This window comes from Euprymna scolopes, chromosome 37, assembly GCF_053919585.1.
Source record: "Euprymna scolopes isolate OS-2025 chromosome 37, ASM5391958v1, whole genome shotgun sequence".
Classification (NCBI taxonomy): Eukaryota; Metazoa; Mollusca; class Cephalopoda; order Sepiida; family Sepiolidae; genus Euprymna; species Euprymna scolopes.
The window spans coordinates 1,467,624-1,485,982 of NC_136518.1; the positions used below are offsets into that span (position 1 = coordinate 1,467,624).

General features: G+C 33.2%; 1 protein-coding gene across 8 annotated transcripts in view; it reads right to left on the bottom strand.

The window, feature by feature from the left end:
• Positions 1-18,359, bottom strand: part of LOC145261031 (uncharacterized) — a 233,596-nt gene that overhangs the window by 65,860 nt on the left and 149,377 nt on the right. For all 8 annotated transcript variants that reach the window (XM_080119170.1, XM_080119176.1, XM_080119173.1 and 5 more), the window contains 7 exons: positions 8,016-8,576; positions 5,478-5,653; positions 4,045-4,156; positions 3,455-3,543; positions 2,628-2,776; positions 1,010-1,135; positions 510-737 (listed from right to left, as the gene is read on the bottom strand). In XM_080119170.1, coding sequence (XP_079975296.1) covers positions 510-737; positions 1,010-1,135; positions 2,628-2,776; positions 3,455-3,543; positions 4,045-4,156; positions 5,478-5,653; positions 8,016-8,576 — 1,441 coding nt within the window. The remainder of the gene's footprint in view (positions 1-509; positions 738-1,009; positions 1,136-2,627; positions 2,777-3,454; positions 3,544-4,044; positions 4,157-5,477; positions 5,654-8,015; positions 8,577-18,359) is intronic.

Genomic DNA, 18,359 nt, shown 5'->3' on the forward strand with positions numbered 1-18,359 from the left:
TTTTGTCCTTTGAGGCAGGATAAACAATCCTATGAATCTTACTATTTTCACGAATTAGTGCTCAATAAAATGTAGCGCAGTATGTCTATTCACACAAACATATCTTTACACAATAATGCGTATGTCTTTCGACGAGGTTCCAAAAATGGCAAAGTCTCATCAGGTCAAGTGCTAAAATAACAATGATTACAAACTGAAGAAACCATATTTGCAAGCAAAGGACACCCAGCACTCACATATAAGATACATAATATATATATATATATATATATATATATATACACACACACACAAATAAGAATTTTTAAAAAATCAGTAAATTACTTTGGACAACAATATGTGATGAGACTGAAAGAATAAATAAAATGCAAAGAGTAAACAAAAGGGAGGGTTGGAGAATAAGCGAGAAGTAGAATGGGTAGAGAGAGGAGGATGGGCGGAAAAAGAGAGAGGGTTGGAGCGAGAGGAGGGGGTCGGAGAGAGAGAAAGATTTGAAAGCAAGAATTTACCTGCACTCGTTTCTTCTTCAAAATTCTGTTCCTCATCTCATTCACTGCATATTGAGCCGTATCCATACTTGTGAAATAAATCAAGGCTCGCCCTTTATACCGGTCAATCACCGCATGACTCACCTCACCGTAGCGGCCAAATTGCTGACATAGAAACTTCTCCGTTACGGATTCAGACAGATTATCGAGCCACACACAATTCGTCGGCATACTTTTGCCGAAACCAAGCTGAAATTTAAACAATAAGCGTGAATTAAAATAAAAGCAGATTCATGGTCAGTCGATGACAAAGATTTTTTTGCTGGTCATTGTAAAAATAGTATAGAGCTTAATTGAGCATGATTTAATATTACATTACATACTTAATACGTTATTATACATTTAATATTTTGTTATAAATTTGATATTAAAATAATAAATTTGATATTTTATATATTTGATATTAATCTTATTTTAAAGTTTAAAAAAGAGTACGAAAGTATGGATATTCTGATGCTCACCTTGATTTTGTTGGCTCCTATGTGTTCACCCTCCATTTTTCGGAGCGACTTGACGACACTTGTTATGTCGGCATACTGTACAAATGCATATGCGGAGACAGCACCCTGGCGTTTGATATCGATATCCTGCACAAGAAAAATTAAAATCAATTTAAGTAAAAAAAATAACATTTTTTCTATTTATTTCAACTTTCTTCCAAAAAAATTTAATTAATGGAAAGAAAGGGACATACAAATAATTGAGACCTTTCAGTTATCAACATCGTAAAAATTATTAATTATAAGTGGATATGAAAAAAAAAAAAAAATGAAATGTAGCATCCCTCTGCCTGTTCTACAAGTACTTTAATAGTCAATGCTCCGACGAACTGCAAGCACTTGTACCCCTCCCCCTCGATGTTAATTCATGCACATTGTGGTATATTAAGAAAGAAGCAATTCTCTATTGATTACTATATTATGAGGAATAATCTGCCCAGTGGACTAATTCTAAAAAACAAAATTAAAAAAATAGATAATAAAAATAATGCTGTTCATCAAATTCCATCAGTGTTTGTTTACAATATCACGCCAGCTGATATTTGGGTTTAGTGATGAATGCCCTGGAAAATCACTTCTAAATGTTAAGTTTTAAAATATGCAAATGAAGAAATGATTTGCGGCGATTTTAAATGGTATATTTTCTTTTATTGTAAATTGAACTCATTTATAAGAAAAATGTAAAATAAAATGGCTTGAACAGCGGACCATTCAATCTATAGTTGAATATTCTACCACTGAGCTATATCTCCAGATGACAATAGTTGAGTTTTTTTCTAAGAGGAAATAATTTGCTGAGAATTTAATCTCCCTTGATTTACTGAGAATTATCTCCCTTGGCTGGTGTAACAAAATATTCCCCGTAAAAATTCTTCTTTTTATCTGTAAGAATATTTTAGAATCAAATTTTTTCAATTTTCGATACTTATCGGATTAGTTTCTGTACAAAACATATCTAAGAACACTGCCAGACATATAAATTAACTTTGTGTGAAATTTGAAAAAGATAGAACTTTTTAAAAAGGCCCTCACACTCACACAAAGTGACTTTTATATAATAATGTATATTAATATAATAATATTTATATCATAATAGAGATTAAAAAAATGGCAGATTGATACTGCTTTTTTTTTTTTTTTTTTTTAATAATTCTAACAGATCTTCTACTGTATCATTTCTCATAATTTTTGAAAATTTCACTAATTTCAACATGACATAATTCTTCAATGTTTTTTCTTAAAATGCATTTTTGTTATAATTTTTAGATTTCCAATTAACAGATAAAGACCAAAGTAAAGAATTGTAAAAAATTTGTTTAAAAACAAGATAAAGAAAAAGAGGGCAATCCTTCAACTTCTATGTAAAATAAAAAAATAATAAACAATACTTTTATAGAACTACTTTTGTCTATAATTGAGTGATTTAATTTTAAAATTTTTTTTTTTTTTTTTTTTAAATGTCCTGAGAAAGATTTTGGTAATAAAAACCCTAACAACTCAAAATAGATCAAGGGAAAAAAATAGTTTGGAGACGAGAGTGATTCTATAGAAATACCAAAGAACATAAAAACAAACTTACAATAATTTCCCCAAAAGACTTAAAACGGTCTCTCAGTTCTTGTGTCGTGATTTCTTTTTCTAAATTTCCCACAAATAACGTTCGGGTTGCCTTCGGGTGGTATTCATCACATTCAGCTTCTGGGGGACGGAACTCATTGTCTTCCACTTCTACAAAACACAAAAAATGCCAATTTACACGAGATATTTTTCAAATATATTTGACAGAAAAGTGTAACTCCCTTTCCTTCAAAATATTTTTAACTAAAGTTATTTCTCTTGACTTCTGAAAAATAAATACAACCTATGTCCTGACGGATCATTGTGTGTGTATGAAAAGAGAAATGTGTGTGTGTGTGTGTGTGTGTGTGTGTGGAGAGGAAGGAATATTCTTTTTATGCATTTCAGGAATAGGTATCCAGAAATTTCTAGTCGTGACCTAAGCAGTTTCAACTTTCCAGAGAAAGCCAAATCAAGTTCCAATGCTTCCATACAAAATGTGAATCTAAGTAAACTTAGTTTAGGGTTAAGTTAGGGTTAATTTCAGGTTCAGTTAGAGTTAGTTTATATTTGGGTTAAGATTAATTATAGATTAAAAAAAAAAAAAAAAAAAAAAATTTGTTTACTTTATTGAACACAAGTATTTTCCATCAATTCTTTTTTTTCAATTCTTTTTTTAACAATTGGTCGCTAATTTCAGAATTTAACACTGAATTTTCAGAATTTTTAAGAAAATATCTGAAACCATTCTTTTAAGAGTTCAGAAATTTAAAAACTTAATTTAAACTTACCAATAGTTCAACCTGGGCAACACTGAGTTAGCAATAGAAAAAATACAACAAATCTTACCAACTCCTTCGTGAGCCATAACTTTGATTTTCTTTCCAAAAAACATTTTGTCCTGTGAAGCTTCTAACGCTTTCGCAGCATCTTCAGGTCTAAATTAAAAAAATAATTCAGGTCATAAAATTAACAATAAATATTTTTCTAATCATCTACATCATAATTCACGTCATAAACAGTTAAAACTTATAACAATAATGCAAATATGCCTCATCTCAACAACATAATTTTCAAGACTTTTTTCTTAGATTTAATTTCATTTTTGAAGATAATTTTCTGTTCTTCACGTTCCAGATGTTTTCTTTGTAAAGATCACAGACTTCTAATTCAGAGTATAACAAAACGTATTTAACCGTTAAATAAACTAAATTATTTATATTAACACTCATTCACTTATTAATAAAAACTGAAAATTCTATTAGGATCAGATGATTTTCCGATTTTGGATACATTTTTTTTAAGTTCAAAACAAAATTCACTGTCCATCCCTAGAGGTAAGAAATCTTACCCATCATTTAATATCAATTTGATTTCTAAAACTTGAAATCAATTTAATTCCAAAATTTCTTCATAAGCTAGTGAAAACAAAGACTTACTTCCGGAAACTGACGACCGAATATCGTTCTTCTCCTTGTCCGAGCACCTGTACCGAAGTAACTTTCCCATGTTTTTTGTATTCATGAAAAAGACCATCTCGGAGACTAGTATCTATAAATGTATAAATGAGAAAAGCATTAACAAGTGAAACAACTAAATGTGTTAAACAATGGGGGGGGGGGTTTAAACTCAACATTTTATCAGGAAAAGGAAAGAAAGTACCCTGTATAGCAGTAGTTTTAGAAAATTATGTCCTTTGCTCTAAAATAAAAAGATCTTTTTATAGTTGTAACCAAAACATGTGCAAAACTAATATACATTATATCTGTAAAATAACACAAAAATTAATGAGTAAAAAACAAAAACTGCTAGACAAATCCATTTCGAATATTCAGAGGAACAGAGAAAGCAAATTTATTTTAATTTTTCTACATGTCTCCCTTTTTTCCCCTTTTCTTTTTCTTTAAAAAAAAAAAAATCTTCATTTTTCTTTCCTTAACTTCATGACCCAAATATTTCATCTGAATATTTACATAAATACTGGCAAAAAATAATGTTTTATTATCTTAAGCGTTCTTTTTTTTTAAAGTAAATATTACGAACTAATGTCTAATCTATGTGACCATGTTTCATTCATTTTATAAGTTTACTTCGTTAAGTTATGCCGGGACAACATTGAGCGGCCTTGCTGATAGTCAATATAGAAAATCGACTATTATTAAAAAAGTAAAATGTTAGATAATGAACATTATTATTGTTTTGTAATATATATATGTACATAGAAAAAAGTTATGCAGAAAGAATCTTATTGAAACAAAAAGCTTAGTAAAATATTTTGGTTAACTTAGAAACAATAACAAGGAAAAGACTGTGGTGGACATATAAGCAGAGTGGGTTTTCAAACAATAAATTTGGCCAGAAAACCTGACTGAAGGTCACGTGCTGGGTCTTTGTGTAATCAAGTGATGTACGCGCATAGGAATAGTTACATATACACAAGAAAGTTACGCAAATAAGTGTTGTAAATGTATATTCTGGTCCTGTCATGGACTATAATTAAATGTATACATACAACGAAAGATGATACACACACGTCATATGGATGATGCAGAGTGTATATACAAACTCTGTATTAGAAGAACATTTTATACAACTAAATGATACACGAATTTAGACACGTATATATAAATAATATACACTTGTTTATATATACCCCTGACAATACAACATACATCAATTTGGTATCCGATAATGTAACAATTTTATCTCTTATTCGTTCTCTCCCCTTCCATTTTTTTTTTTTAAATCGACCTAAATATTTTATCTGAATATGAGCAGTCATGCAAACACTGGGGAAGCAGAATTTTTGGTCATTTTAATCTTTTGTTCATCTTTTATAAAAAGGCGGGTAAAACTTGTTGGTGAAACTTACCACTGGATCTTAAAGGTAAACCCGTTACACAAATGCCAAGTGGCTTTCTTTCCGACTGCGAGCCTGCTGTTGAAGATTTACTGGACATCATACTTTGGCTTTCGGATTTAGAGTGTTTTTGACTCGACGTTGACCCGACAGGTATTCGCCGCAAACTCCCCCGACTGCTGGCCCGACTAAAAACAAAAAGACATTTAAATATTAAGCAAACAAAAGAAACTTGTTTTTAAATGCGTACTTGAACCTTTTCCACTCGCCAATTAATAAAACAAGCTAATAATAATAATAATAAATAAAAATACATCTTTTATTTTTTAGCAGGACACACAGATTACTTTAACTCTTTTCAACTTTTACAAAAATTGGGCTAATAGCTCAACAGTGTATATAGTATTGGAGATCAAAATATAATATTAATTAAATGTTTCCAATTTGTAAAAAAAAAAAAAGAAAAAAAAAAGATTTTTACTCATACAATTGTTTAAAAATATCTTTAATTTATTTACAAGAAATATGGATTTTAAAATTGGACAGAAACAAGTGCATGAATAAAAAGGTTTTGTTTTTATACAAAGTCTAAACATTTACATTATTATAGAGTGAGAAAGGGGGAAAAGAAAAAGAGATGCTTGTGCTGTGTTAAAAATTGATGGATTTTTGACATTTGAACAATAAACAGGAGCGATTGGGAAGAGTATGGTTCATCTTTATTTTTCATCAGGAAAAAGTCGTAATTAATGACAAAATGGGTTTTTATTAATTATATTTATTCAAAAATTGATTTTTAAAAAAAATTAACGTTTCTGGGTTTGTACGTACTCTCAGTTTTGATTTGAGTACTCTCCCTTAGATTTTATTTGATTATAGTTATCTCCCTTGCTACATTATCATTAGTTGCCTCCCTTGGTAGTTCTAAGGGGGGTAACTTTGCACTTCCTAATACCAAGAAAAATGATTATCTGACAGAAATCAAATTGGCCCTCGGGTCAAGATCAAAGTGTAATATCTGTTCTTCAGATGCTGCACTTTAATTTCTTGTTCTCTGTCAGTGGAGGAGAAATCCTTCATGACTGAGACAATTTTTATTTTTGTTCCTTTTCTCCACATTAAAAAACGACTTTGGTGTCTAACTCTGTCCCGTGGGGAGACATTATAAATAGGAACTGTCTATTTAAAAATATAAAAATAATAGAGACAGTATGTAACGTGTTTTTCACTTTTTAATATTTAAAAAGCATTGTATCAGTTGAAATTATAAAGATTAAAAAATTATTTTTGGCAAATTGAGACGATTTCTACATTAAATAGCTTTGTATATAATGTTGAAGTATTTCTAGACTCCTACTCATCAACATATGATGAATTTTGAAATACAGCTTCTTAATCTAAACGTGTGTAGTGCAGGCTATATTTAGTTTACTTCAGTTTTACATATAAAAGGGAGCGGAAACCATTTTTGAAAATATAGATAACTGATTTTTGTAAAAATTTTAACAATAATTATTAAACATCAATTAATAAATATTCTCTAAATTTCACTTCCTTTTTATTTTAAAAGGTTTTAGGAAGCATAATATGGGTACAACTTATTTGAATTTTTTAATAATTCAGATTAGCATAGAATTTCATTCATAGTTAGTTAGGGAGATGTCTAATTAACACCCTTTAAGCTTAAGCCTTAACTTTTAGACAATATCAAACAGCCAACTCAGGTAATGGATTTTTATCAAAATTGAAATAAAGATTCTAGACATAAGAGTAATACTATTATATCTTAATTTTAATTGTTGTAAATGTTGAGGTTGCTGCACCCTTACAGATTATGGCGATGGACTATTCCTGTCGTAACCAGTTTCTGCTATCAAGCCAGTCTGGACCGGAAACTCAGTAGGGGCGTAACCTTACTTTGTCCTTCCAGTTGACTGGAGTCTCGCTCAACCAATATACGTTTTTGTATTTTCTGTTAATATATTTTTCATTTCACCGTTTCCAAGCTTTCTCGATCTTCTTTCAACATTCAAACCACAACAATAAAGGAACATATAAATCGTGCAATGCTGTTCTCGGATATGAATTTTTGGTACTTGTGCAGTTTAATCAAGGCGTTAAAAATTGAAAATATCAAAAAGAGTAATATTGTACGTATTCATTTTGGACTGAAGATTTCCAAAAAAAAATTTCACTTAATTTGATAGAGTTTTTTTTTTTTTTTTTTTTCACGGCAGAAAAACACATTTTTATGAGAGCACAATGAAGGCAGTCATCTTTGAATTTTTTGAACACATCATGGAGAGATAACTCGGTTTAAAGTGCCGACAATCCCTCCCCATCTTTTCTTCCTAAAAATCGAAACATGACTACCTTTTGCACATTATCATAACAAATTTTTTTTTTTGGAGAACTTCATTCCATAATGGATATGCACAAATATAACCTTTTTCAATATTTTCATTTTTTTATGTCTTCATTAAACTGTACAAGTACCATATTTTTTTAAAAGAAGACATATATAAAGATTTGTATTTTGGGGTTTCTTACCTTCTGGAATGTGATCTGGATCCACTGCTCCCCGATGAAGACCGACTATACTCACTGCTGGAACTGGACCTTGATCGGCTACGACTGGACGAACGAGACACAGAGACAGAGCCTTTCCGTCGACCACTACTGTGTCGACTGCTGGCTTGTGAAATAGAACAAGTGGGCGATAATGTGGATATCCGCGGCCGTTCAAAACTTTCTCTGTCGCTGCCGTAAGGTTCGTGGTACCGTTCATCAAAGGAATGCTTTTGCAGGGTGCTTGAGACGACCACCACACTGCCGGTGTCCCCTCCATTGTTGCTGGTGCTGGCCACACCACTCCCGCTGCCACCTCCGCTGTTATTGCCGCCAGTGACAGCGCTACTACCAGCCACAGCCACGCTGCTGCCGGTGGTTCCAACTGCTCCACTGACGACCACACTGCCGCCACTGCTGGGCGTCACTGTATTGACGACACCTGTATTGCTAACCCCTGTAACACTCCCACTGCCACTACCTCCGCTGCCTGTGACGACACCAGTGACACTTCCACTGCCAGACTTTTGTCGTTGTGGCCCTCTGCAAAAAAGATCAGAAGAAAAACAAAAATTAATGGAAAATCTTAGAGGATTCCTCATTTAATTGAAATCAAAATGACAATTTGGTTGCAGTTAAGATTGCTTATTTTTTAATTTCCAGTTTCTGCTCTGAAGACAAAACCATGGTGACAAGCAAGATATGGTACCTTCTGATTTATAATTATCTTCTCAGATAATGTAAAGGCTCTCCTTTTCCCTATGTTAAGAATGGCTTTCTTGTCTGCTTGTCAGCCAAATTGACAGCTGAAACCGTCAGGTCAAAAAAAGAACAGACAATCTTGCCTAATACACAATTTTATTTTTCAAAACTTATTTATCCAAAAGAAAGAATATTTCTACTGAGATCTAAAGGCAACTCTGAATCCGGGAAAGGGTGGGGAGAGAGATTTAGAGGGGAGCACTGTGAGTGGAGAGTTGTGTTATTCTTTATATTACATTTAAATTACATGTTGGTACAGTTGTAGAAACCAGGAGTAGGGAGTGGGTTCTGAAGATTAATATCAACTTTTAGAAACCCTAAAAGATGCTGGTCAACACCATTTCAAAACATCTCATCTATAGATGGACAAGGAAAGGGAAAGTTTGTTTTTAAGAAAAAATAAATCTTCTGATCAAAAATAGTTAAATAATAATTAAAACATCGGGAAAATTATCCGCTTTTAATGAATTTTTCCATATTTCTGAATTGGTGTTAATATTAAATATATTAAAAAAAAAAAAAAAAAAAAATTGGTTACAGTTAAGATTGTTTGTTTTTTAATTTCCAGTTTCTGCTCTGAAGACAAGACCACGGTGACAAGCAAGATATGGTCCCTTGTTTTTTTTTGTTTTTGCTTTTTGGTTGATTAAATTACTTTACCCTCTCCATCTGAACATTTCAAGAATGAAATATCAATTATTTTCAGGGTTCTACATCGCGAGTGAAACAGTCGCATTTGCGAGTGATTTTTCAAAGTGACGACTAGAAATAATGAAACGCTTATCTTTTAGCGATTGTATTTCTTTCACTGGCAGTCTTTCAAAAGCTCATTACTGCGTGAAAAATATCTTCAACTTTTTTTTTCTTAATAAAACGAGAAAAATCAAATTAATTAAACAATAAAAGGTTTAACAAAACAATCCCTTTTTTTATATATACCTTCAAGTATCAACATAAAATTTGTTGTATATTTAGAATTATTTATTAAAAAATACAGAAAAATCTTGGTACGTATTTGTCATAGAACGAAGATGTAATATTCTAAAAATCATCTGGGTTTGGCTAGTAACTTTTCAATTTGGTTAGTAAACGAAAATATTTAGTTGTCAAAAGTCAACTAAATACATATGTCCATAGAGCCTGATTTTACATATAGTCGACACCCAGTAACAATTTTTACAAAATCATAACACCCTGACGTTAAAAAAAATTTTTTATTTAAAGTTATTTTATTGAAGTTTCATCGATTCTTTCAACATGGCCATATCACCAAAGGCTACTCCTTTCGCAACATCTCTATATTGTCCTGATTCAATTTTCATTTGAAGTCATCAAACTACATTCATCTTTAACACTCATATTACACATCTTGTCATTCTCATATAATTTCTCTCCATGCAACACATGTCCTCAACCCTTACTGGCTAAGTTTCACTTCCATACATCCTTAGACTACATATACATACATGCCCGATAAACTCTTCCCTTGTTGACAGTATAGGCAGATGCTTCTCCGACTGATATGTGAATAGGTATCTCTCGCACACACACGCACACATTACTCAATACACATTGGTTATTTGCCCATGTCTCAGCTTTAGATCTATCCGACAGGTGCCATTTCTACTCCTCTATCAACTTCTGTTCTCTACCAATCTGTCCTTTTTCATCTGAATTGTCAATGTAGACAGACACACTTGTTTGCCTGGACAGGCGATACCTTCATCTTAAGATAAAACGAAGATATATATCCTTTCTTATGGTTAAGACAACTCATGTACACATTAACGAACTTGTGCGAACGCTAGACACACATTCATAATAAACTCACCTAAACTTTTCCTGTTCACATACACAACAGCAATAAACATTACACGTTAAAAAAACATACTTATGTGTGTACACGCATGTACACCCACACACACGCTCTTATTGTTTCATCTTGTTCATTAAATATATTCTTTGTGCATATTGTACCTTGGTATTTTGGTTGTATTATTTTGATGTTGGAGCCGATGTAAGAGTCTCTACAAATTATTGAACATGTCCACAACAATGATATCGTTCTGCTGGTCAGTAATGGCAGAAGTTCCTTGAGTTAACTCCATCCACTCCTAACTCTTGCAATCACACCAGCACCTGCTCCATCCATTCTAATGGTCTTTATTCGTCCATTTTCATGATTTCCTTTGATATTTCCCTTGGCCTTCTGCCTCAACTGGACTACATCTACCCAAGAACTCTCATTCATTCTTTCAATGTGGCCAGATTATCAAAGTTTCCTGTTCCCACAAATTTCCTCGACTTTAATAAACATTTCTGAATTCATTTAATTCTATTTTAATGTTTATTGTTCCCAATCTTATTGGAAATATTTACCTCAATTAGAAAAAATTGAAATTTAGTTTTTGAAATTTGCTCAACAGGTAAAAAAGAAACTCTGCCTTCAGTCAACAATGGTAATGCTATGCTAATTAGTAATGACAGAAGTTCTTTTAACTTATTCTATTCATTCCCAATTCTTGCAATCAAATAAGTATCTGTTATTAATATGTGATGACAGTTTTGTGTAAGCAGTTAGTGCCACAACTTTTGAGGTCATAAAAATCACACACCTATATACACACACACACACACACACACACACACACACACACACACACACACACACAGAGTACAACCGGACTGCTTCTTAGCCGATGACAAGATATTTAAATATACTTATCAAGCTGTCTTCTTAATCCAAGTCTACCCATGGGGCTGACTGGAAACAATTGGTCTATGGGCAATAAATTGTTCTTGTTTTAAAATAGTGATGCTTCATGCTATTCGATTTTCCATTTGTGGAACACATTAGCACAAGACCACTTCCCTGCAGACTACAAAATTGTTATCAATCAAGTTCAACGTTAACAGATACTTTTGAAACCATCTTAAGTAATCAAATTCTGCCCTTTATATCGTTTCCAATCCTCTCGTCATATTGTTCATCATTCAACTGACAATCCAATTAATTCAGTGAATTTTGAACTTGGTACCAGATTAAAAAAAAACACTAGCTACACTGAAGTATGGTAATAGGCAGCTGTCTGTGGATAACTATATCCCCCCTCCTCGTGGGTTGAGCTTTCTAGTAAGGAGATAAATAGTTACTATTTACCGTACAGCACACATCTTCATAAAAGAATTAACCAATCTTGGCAGTTGATAATGCGAGTATATGTGGTCCTAACTAACAGCTGGGGTTTCGAATCTCAGCTTAAAATACTTGTCATGTCTAGCCACACTGAAGAGCTGTGAAAAGACGAACAAGTTGTTGGTTGGTTGCTTGGCCGTGTTTAAAAGTCTACCAACTTCTAAAAGGGTCATTTAAGGCCAGAAACTTTTTTTTTTAAAACCTATTTAATCTAAAAAGAAAAGATTTTCTTTAGAACAATATTTTGTCATTTTGTTTTTCAAAGTAAAAATGCCACTTTTTTTGAAAAGTTTAATTTCAAAATTAAAATGCCACTTTCTTATAAATTCCAAAGTAAAATGTTTGGAGCCAGGAAGTCAGTATTTTCAGACAGAGAAGTAGGGAAGACAGAAAAGGAGGAGGAGGAGGGGTGTTAATTGCTGTTTTTGTTTTGCAGAACATGATACCTTTTTGCAAATATATGAAAAAAAAAAATTTTTTTTAAATAAAAATAAAAAATAATGCATGGTGCATTTGAATCAGGAAGCCAATATCTTCAAACAGCCTGATCTGGTCACACCAGCAAAACAGCTGTTGAAATACATGTAAATGAATGAATGCTAAAAAGTGGACCCCATCTCTCGCTCCATCTGAAGTTGGTTCAACACTATATAATAGACACAGTTTTTTTTTTGTTTTTTTTTTTTTATATACTGTTTATGTATCTGCGATATCAGTCACAAGGTTCACTAATTTGCATATTGGTTTCGAAAAGTGATATTTTATTAATTTACTATTATTTGTAATTGTTTTTTTAATTCAATGATTTGATTTTAATATAGTTTTGTCTGCAGTTTTTAAAAAATTTCCTGGACAAATAATTAGCATTTGTGTTCAAATGATCCTTTCTTTGGACAGGTCAACTTGATTTTCAACAAGTTGCAATCTATTTCTAAATTATAAGTGAAAAGGCAAATTGATTTCTTCTATATCTTTCTTTATGGTTGCATTTAAACTGTAAATGTTTATCTATACGAATAAATCAACATACTGCCGAGATACCTGTCAAAGTGAGCCTCAGATTGAGGTTTATGGTGTCTCAATCCTTAGAGCAAAAGAGAAAAACAGACTGAATTTATCTGTGCAATTTTTTTTTTTTTTTAATCATTAATAGTAGTTCAGTGTTTACAAACGGCAGATAACTCTAATCTGAAAACGCCCTCTGGCGGTAAGTACATTTAATTGTGTTGACAAAGGGAGGTAATACTGCTGAAGGAATTTGTATGAAAATTACCAAAAGGTTTCATATGAATAAGTGAAGACTTGGTTTCATGTTTATAACAGCTATAAATAAAATGTTCATTTTCAAACCAATGTTTCAAGTATTTGAAATAACAGAGCACGCCAGCAAATCTAGCTGGTAGATATATATAAATCACGTACAAGACCAATAATATCTTAAAATATTTTGAATAGCGCAACTCTTCCGTGATGCTGATTCTGTTGTTCACCAAATTTTTAAATTTGTCAAAGTCTTTCCTGAAATCGTATAAAAAGATGTCTAACAAACATAACATGATAACATGTCCGTTTCTCTCCTGTCTTTTCGAGATTTTCTTCTCCCCCACCCCTTTTTTTTGTTGTTTATTTACTTTTTCACCTGATGATTTGCAGAGGGATTTAAAGCGTTCATAAAAAAATATCCATCAATATTTTTAGGATTTTCACACAAAAAAATAAATAAATAAAATAATTAAAAATAAACTAAGCAGAAGATTTGTTTTTAACAATGTTTGCTTTATTAGAGGTACTAGTTTAGCGGCACTGATGACTTGTGATACAACAAAACAGTACTGTATGTCGATGACATATATATATATATATTACACACACATCAATCAATGAATTTATTTTGCCCTTAACTCAGTGATTTTGCTAATAAATTCAAAATGGCATAATAATAGATAAAATAAAAGGTAATTGAAACTTCTCTTCCAATTTTCGAATTTTGTAATCATGCTCAAATGCATTTTATTTTATTTTGGTGGATTGATAGTTGCTATTTCTTCTGATGAGTTAAGGGCAAAATAGATTCACTGATTGATATAATAATTAAGTGAATGATTTTGTGTTACGAAACAGTAACTCTCAAGAATTGTAAATGTCAATATAATTAACAGTTCCTGGCTGCTGTTTCCGACTGGTAGTACAGGGCCCTAACTCTTTGTTAGCGCTTAAAGCGGCTGCTCCTACAACAGTTGTATAATATCGGAATGTTTGTAGTGCCATGTCACACATGGAAAGGGACCCTGCACTCATCCCCGATGGGCTTTCCTGAGGCCACAGTCCTAGTTGAAGAAAGGTCAGCTGATGGTCTACTTGCGTTGCATGTCTGATACTCTGCATAACCTCTTGTTCAGCTCCCCCTCACCTAACTGAAACTCTTTAAAAACATGATGATAGTACAATCAAAAAATAAGCTTAAACCAGGCTTAGGGTCAAACAAATCCAACTTGCCTCCACGAACATTCGTGGGCTTAGAACTAATTTAACTGATGTTGAAACATTTCTCCTAACAAATACCCCGGATATCTTAGCACTAAGTGAGACTAACCTACACTCCTCCATCCCCTCTAACTACTTTAACATGCCTGGATATCTCCCACTCTGCCGTAAGGACTGACAGACATATGCACGGACTTGGAGTCTACATTCGTAACACTCTCTCCTTTACTAGAGAAACAAACCTAGAATCGGATGATCAAGCCTTTATGTGCTTTAGACTAAACATGCAACATAACATTAGCTACTTTTATTTTCTCTACCGCTCTCCCTTGACCCAGAACTGCACCATAATAAACAAAGTCTCTGACAGCATAGACGCAGCACTCTCCCTCGACACTAACGCACAAGTACATGTATTTGATGACTTTAAGGTCCACCACAAAAACTGGCTTGGATTCTCTACTCACACAGATGCAGCGGGCAGCACAACACATAGTTTTGCTATATCTCACTCCCTATCACAAATGGTTACATTTCCAACCCGTTTACATGACCAGCAAGAACAACACGCATCACTTCTAGATCTGTTTCTGACCACAGTTCCCAATGATTGTATAACGAATGCTGACAGCCCACTAGGAACGCTAATCATGCAGTGATAATGGTCGAAATCACCCTAAACTCTAGACCTAAAACTGAAGAGCCAGTGCTCAAAATAACGAGATATTATAAAAAGGCTGACTGGGAAGCCATCAGATCTTATCAGAGATGCCTCATGGGGAAATGTTTTTTTCTCTCCTGCTAAACAGTGCGCAAATGAGACCACTGAATGGTTCAAAATGGCAATTGAAGCACATGTTCTCAGGTGGAAATTTTATAGCAAGCCCCCACTCTCCCCAATGGTTTACTTCTAATTGCGCAACTGCCATTGCTCAAAGGCAGCATGCATACCGCAGATTTAACTGCCATAAGTCCAGTTTAAACAGACAGAAGTATATAGAAGCTAGAAGTAACGTTAAGGAAGAAATAGCGACAGCTAAGAGAGAATTTACTGAAACCACTAAAAAACGCATCGAAGCACAAAAATTAGGAAGTCGAGACTTCTGGAAAATCTACAACAGTGTAGTAAATAATGGGCAATCAACAATCACAAAGTTGTTTGCTCAGCAACCGACAAGGCTAATATGCTTGGCAGTCGGTTTACCTCAAACTCCACACTGGACCCTTCCAACCACCTCCTACCTGATTTTCTTTTGCGGACAGACGCCACGCTAGACAATCTAAAAATCACCCCTTCTCAGGTGCATGCTATCATAAAAAACCTTGACACTTCAAAAAGCATGTGGACCCGATCTCATCCCAGCTGTGCTATTAAAAAAGTAGCTCCAGTTCTCTCCAAATTCTACAACAAATGCCTTAATGAAACTTGCTTTCCGAGCTATTGGAAAACTGCTTCTGTGGTACCAGTATTCAAGAATTCTGGCGAAAGAACTGACCCATCAAATTATCGGCCCATTAGCCTCCCACTTTTCACCAAAATATTTGAGACTATAATTAACCATGCTTTAGTCCATCACCAGGACAATGCACCAGTTCATAATTTTATCCTCATCACAGACTATTTAATCAAGATGGGCATCAAGACAGTTCCTCACCTTCCCTATAGTCAAGACCTTGCTCCCTGTAACTTTTGGTTATTCTCTACGCTCAAGGAAAATCTAAGAGGCTGTCGTTATGAGACAATTAAGGAGATGAAAGAGGCTGTAATGAGTGTCATTGACACACTCATATAAGAGACCTTCTATGGGGTTTGCCAGAAGTTGTTAGAACGGTACAACAAGGGCGTTGCAGTCGAAGATTACTTCCAAGGGGATTACAGTTTCATGTGTGTACTATCAATAAAAGTGCCTATACGAAAAAAGTTTGGAAACGTTTTGGAGACACCTCGTAGATAGATAGGTAGATAAATAAATAAACGCATATCTAAGGAAATAGCAAAAACACTAGAGGATGACCTTCAATCTAAAATGGATGGTCACATTCAATGCTGCCAAGACTTAACTGGGTTCCTTCAATAATTACAAGAAACCAACATAGTACCCCAGTAGTTGTTGCCCCTGATAGTAGCCTCCTACACCAAAGTGGCAATTTGCCTTGTTCGGGGAGAAAATGTAATAAAAATATAAATTTTAAGATGATCGACATCATGAAATTTTAAATATAGACTTTTGTCATTTGTTTGTTATATGCTCTGTAATTACATTGAGTTTCATAAATTATGAATTAGTATATAAAAAAAGTGAAATATAATTGAAAAAAATCATTTCCAAAGAAATATATAAATATTTCTGTGGAAATGATATATATGCACAGAAATATATAGAAGTATATTTATATATTTTTAAAAATCAAATTACGTAAAAAAAAAAAAAAAAAAAAGAGCGACTACATTGCATATGTGAAATGTTCCAAATATATGCTGACAAACTGTGGGGTGTGTGTTGTGTGTGAGGGGGAGTGAGACCTGCAAAAAGCCAGAGTGACTGCGTTGTCAGTCTCATTTGTGTTTTGTAACTCCGCAATCTAATATGATCACACATTAAACCTTTTCTCTCCATAAATTGAGGTCAGTTTTTCAGGTCAATCTCGAGAGTTGTTTATTGAGGTTGAATTTTTTACAAGTTGAGTGAGCGATGTATAAAACAGTCGATCACAGGTCAACACTGACTCAAGATTGTTTAACACTGGTTGATGGAAAATCATGTACATTCAGCTATCCAAAAATAGTTCATACTAGCAGGCCGCCCGGCATTGCCCGGTCGTAAAATATGCTTAAATAATATTTTGATTAATGCACATTTCGTATTTATTATATTATATTGAACCCAATATATTGATTTAAAAAGTTATTAAAAAAAAAAAAAAAAAAGATAAAGACTTGTGCACCACCATCAAGAATCGAAACCAAAACGTTTAGCTTACGTCAATGTCTGAGCTATGAAGACATGTTTGATGCAAGGCTAAAAATTAGAACAGGAACCAATAGCTATCACGTTACGTATGCATATTCGTAATGCTGTCGTTAGACCATCATCTGGAAAATTCCATTTTTTTTTTAATTTTAATTTTCACACTTTTGCACTGATTTTCACTGGTTAAAACCCAAATATAAAGTTTTGCATAAGTTTGAATACCTTATATATTAAGTTTCATGTCTGCAGATCAAAATCTGACAGGAGTTTGGTAGGCAAAATTTTTAAACAAATATATATATATGCATACATAAATAAATATATATATAAAGAGGTTTGTGTTTAATATAAACATTTTACACAAATATTATATAAGTATAAATTATGGAGAATATCTGCATGAATTACACGTAATAGTTAACTAAAGCTGATCATCCCACGAGAAAAGTGAAAACACTAATCGATCAATGCCTCCGTTCAGCCTTGAAAGACAAAGGATACCTCTGTAGGGGCAGTAGTGCGTGTAATTGTGAGGCAATCTCTGAATTTGACACTGTTTGGGTCCAGTGGCAAGAAGACCAGGACGACTGGAAACAATGCCGAGATAAGCGGAGAGCACATACAACACCTGGAAGTCCCAAATGGTCACCCATTTAGTACTGACCAGGCTCAACAATGCTAACTTTGGTGATCCAACGGGAATCGGTGTGTCAACGTGATAAGGAATTAATTAAAATGAATGTTTAAACGAATATGCAAATTAGCTAAATCTTTTGCAGGTGAACGCAATTCCACGACCCATATATAACAAAGTTGTATTTTCTTTTCAAATAAATAGAAAAAAGGGATTTTAATATGAATATCAGTACACATACACAACAAAAAATAATAACTTTATAGGAGTATAGACTA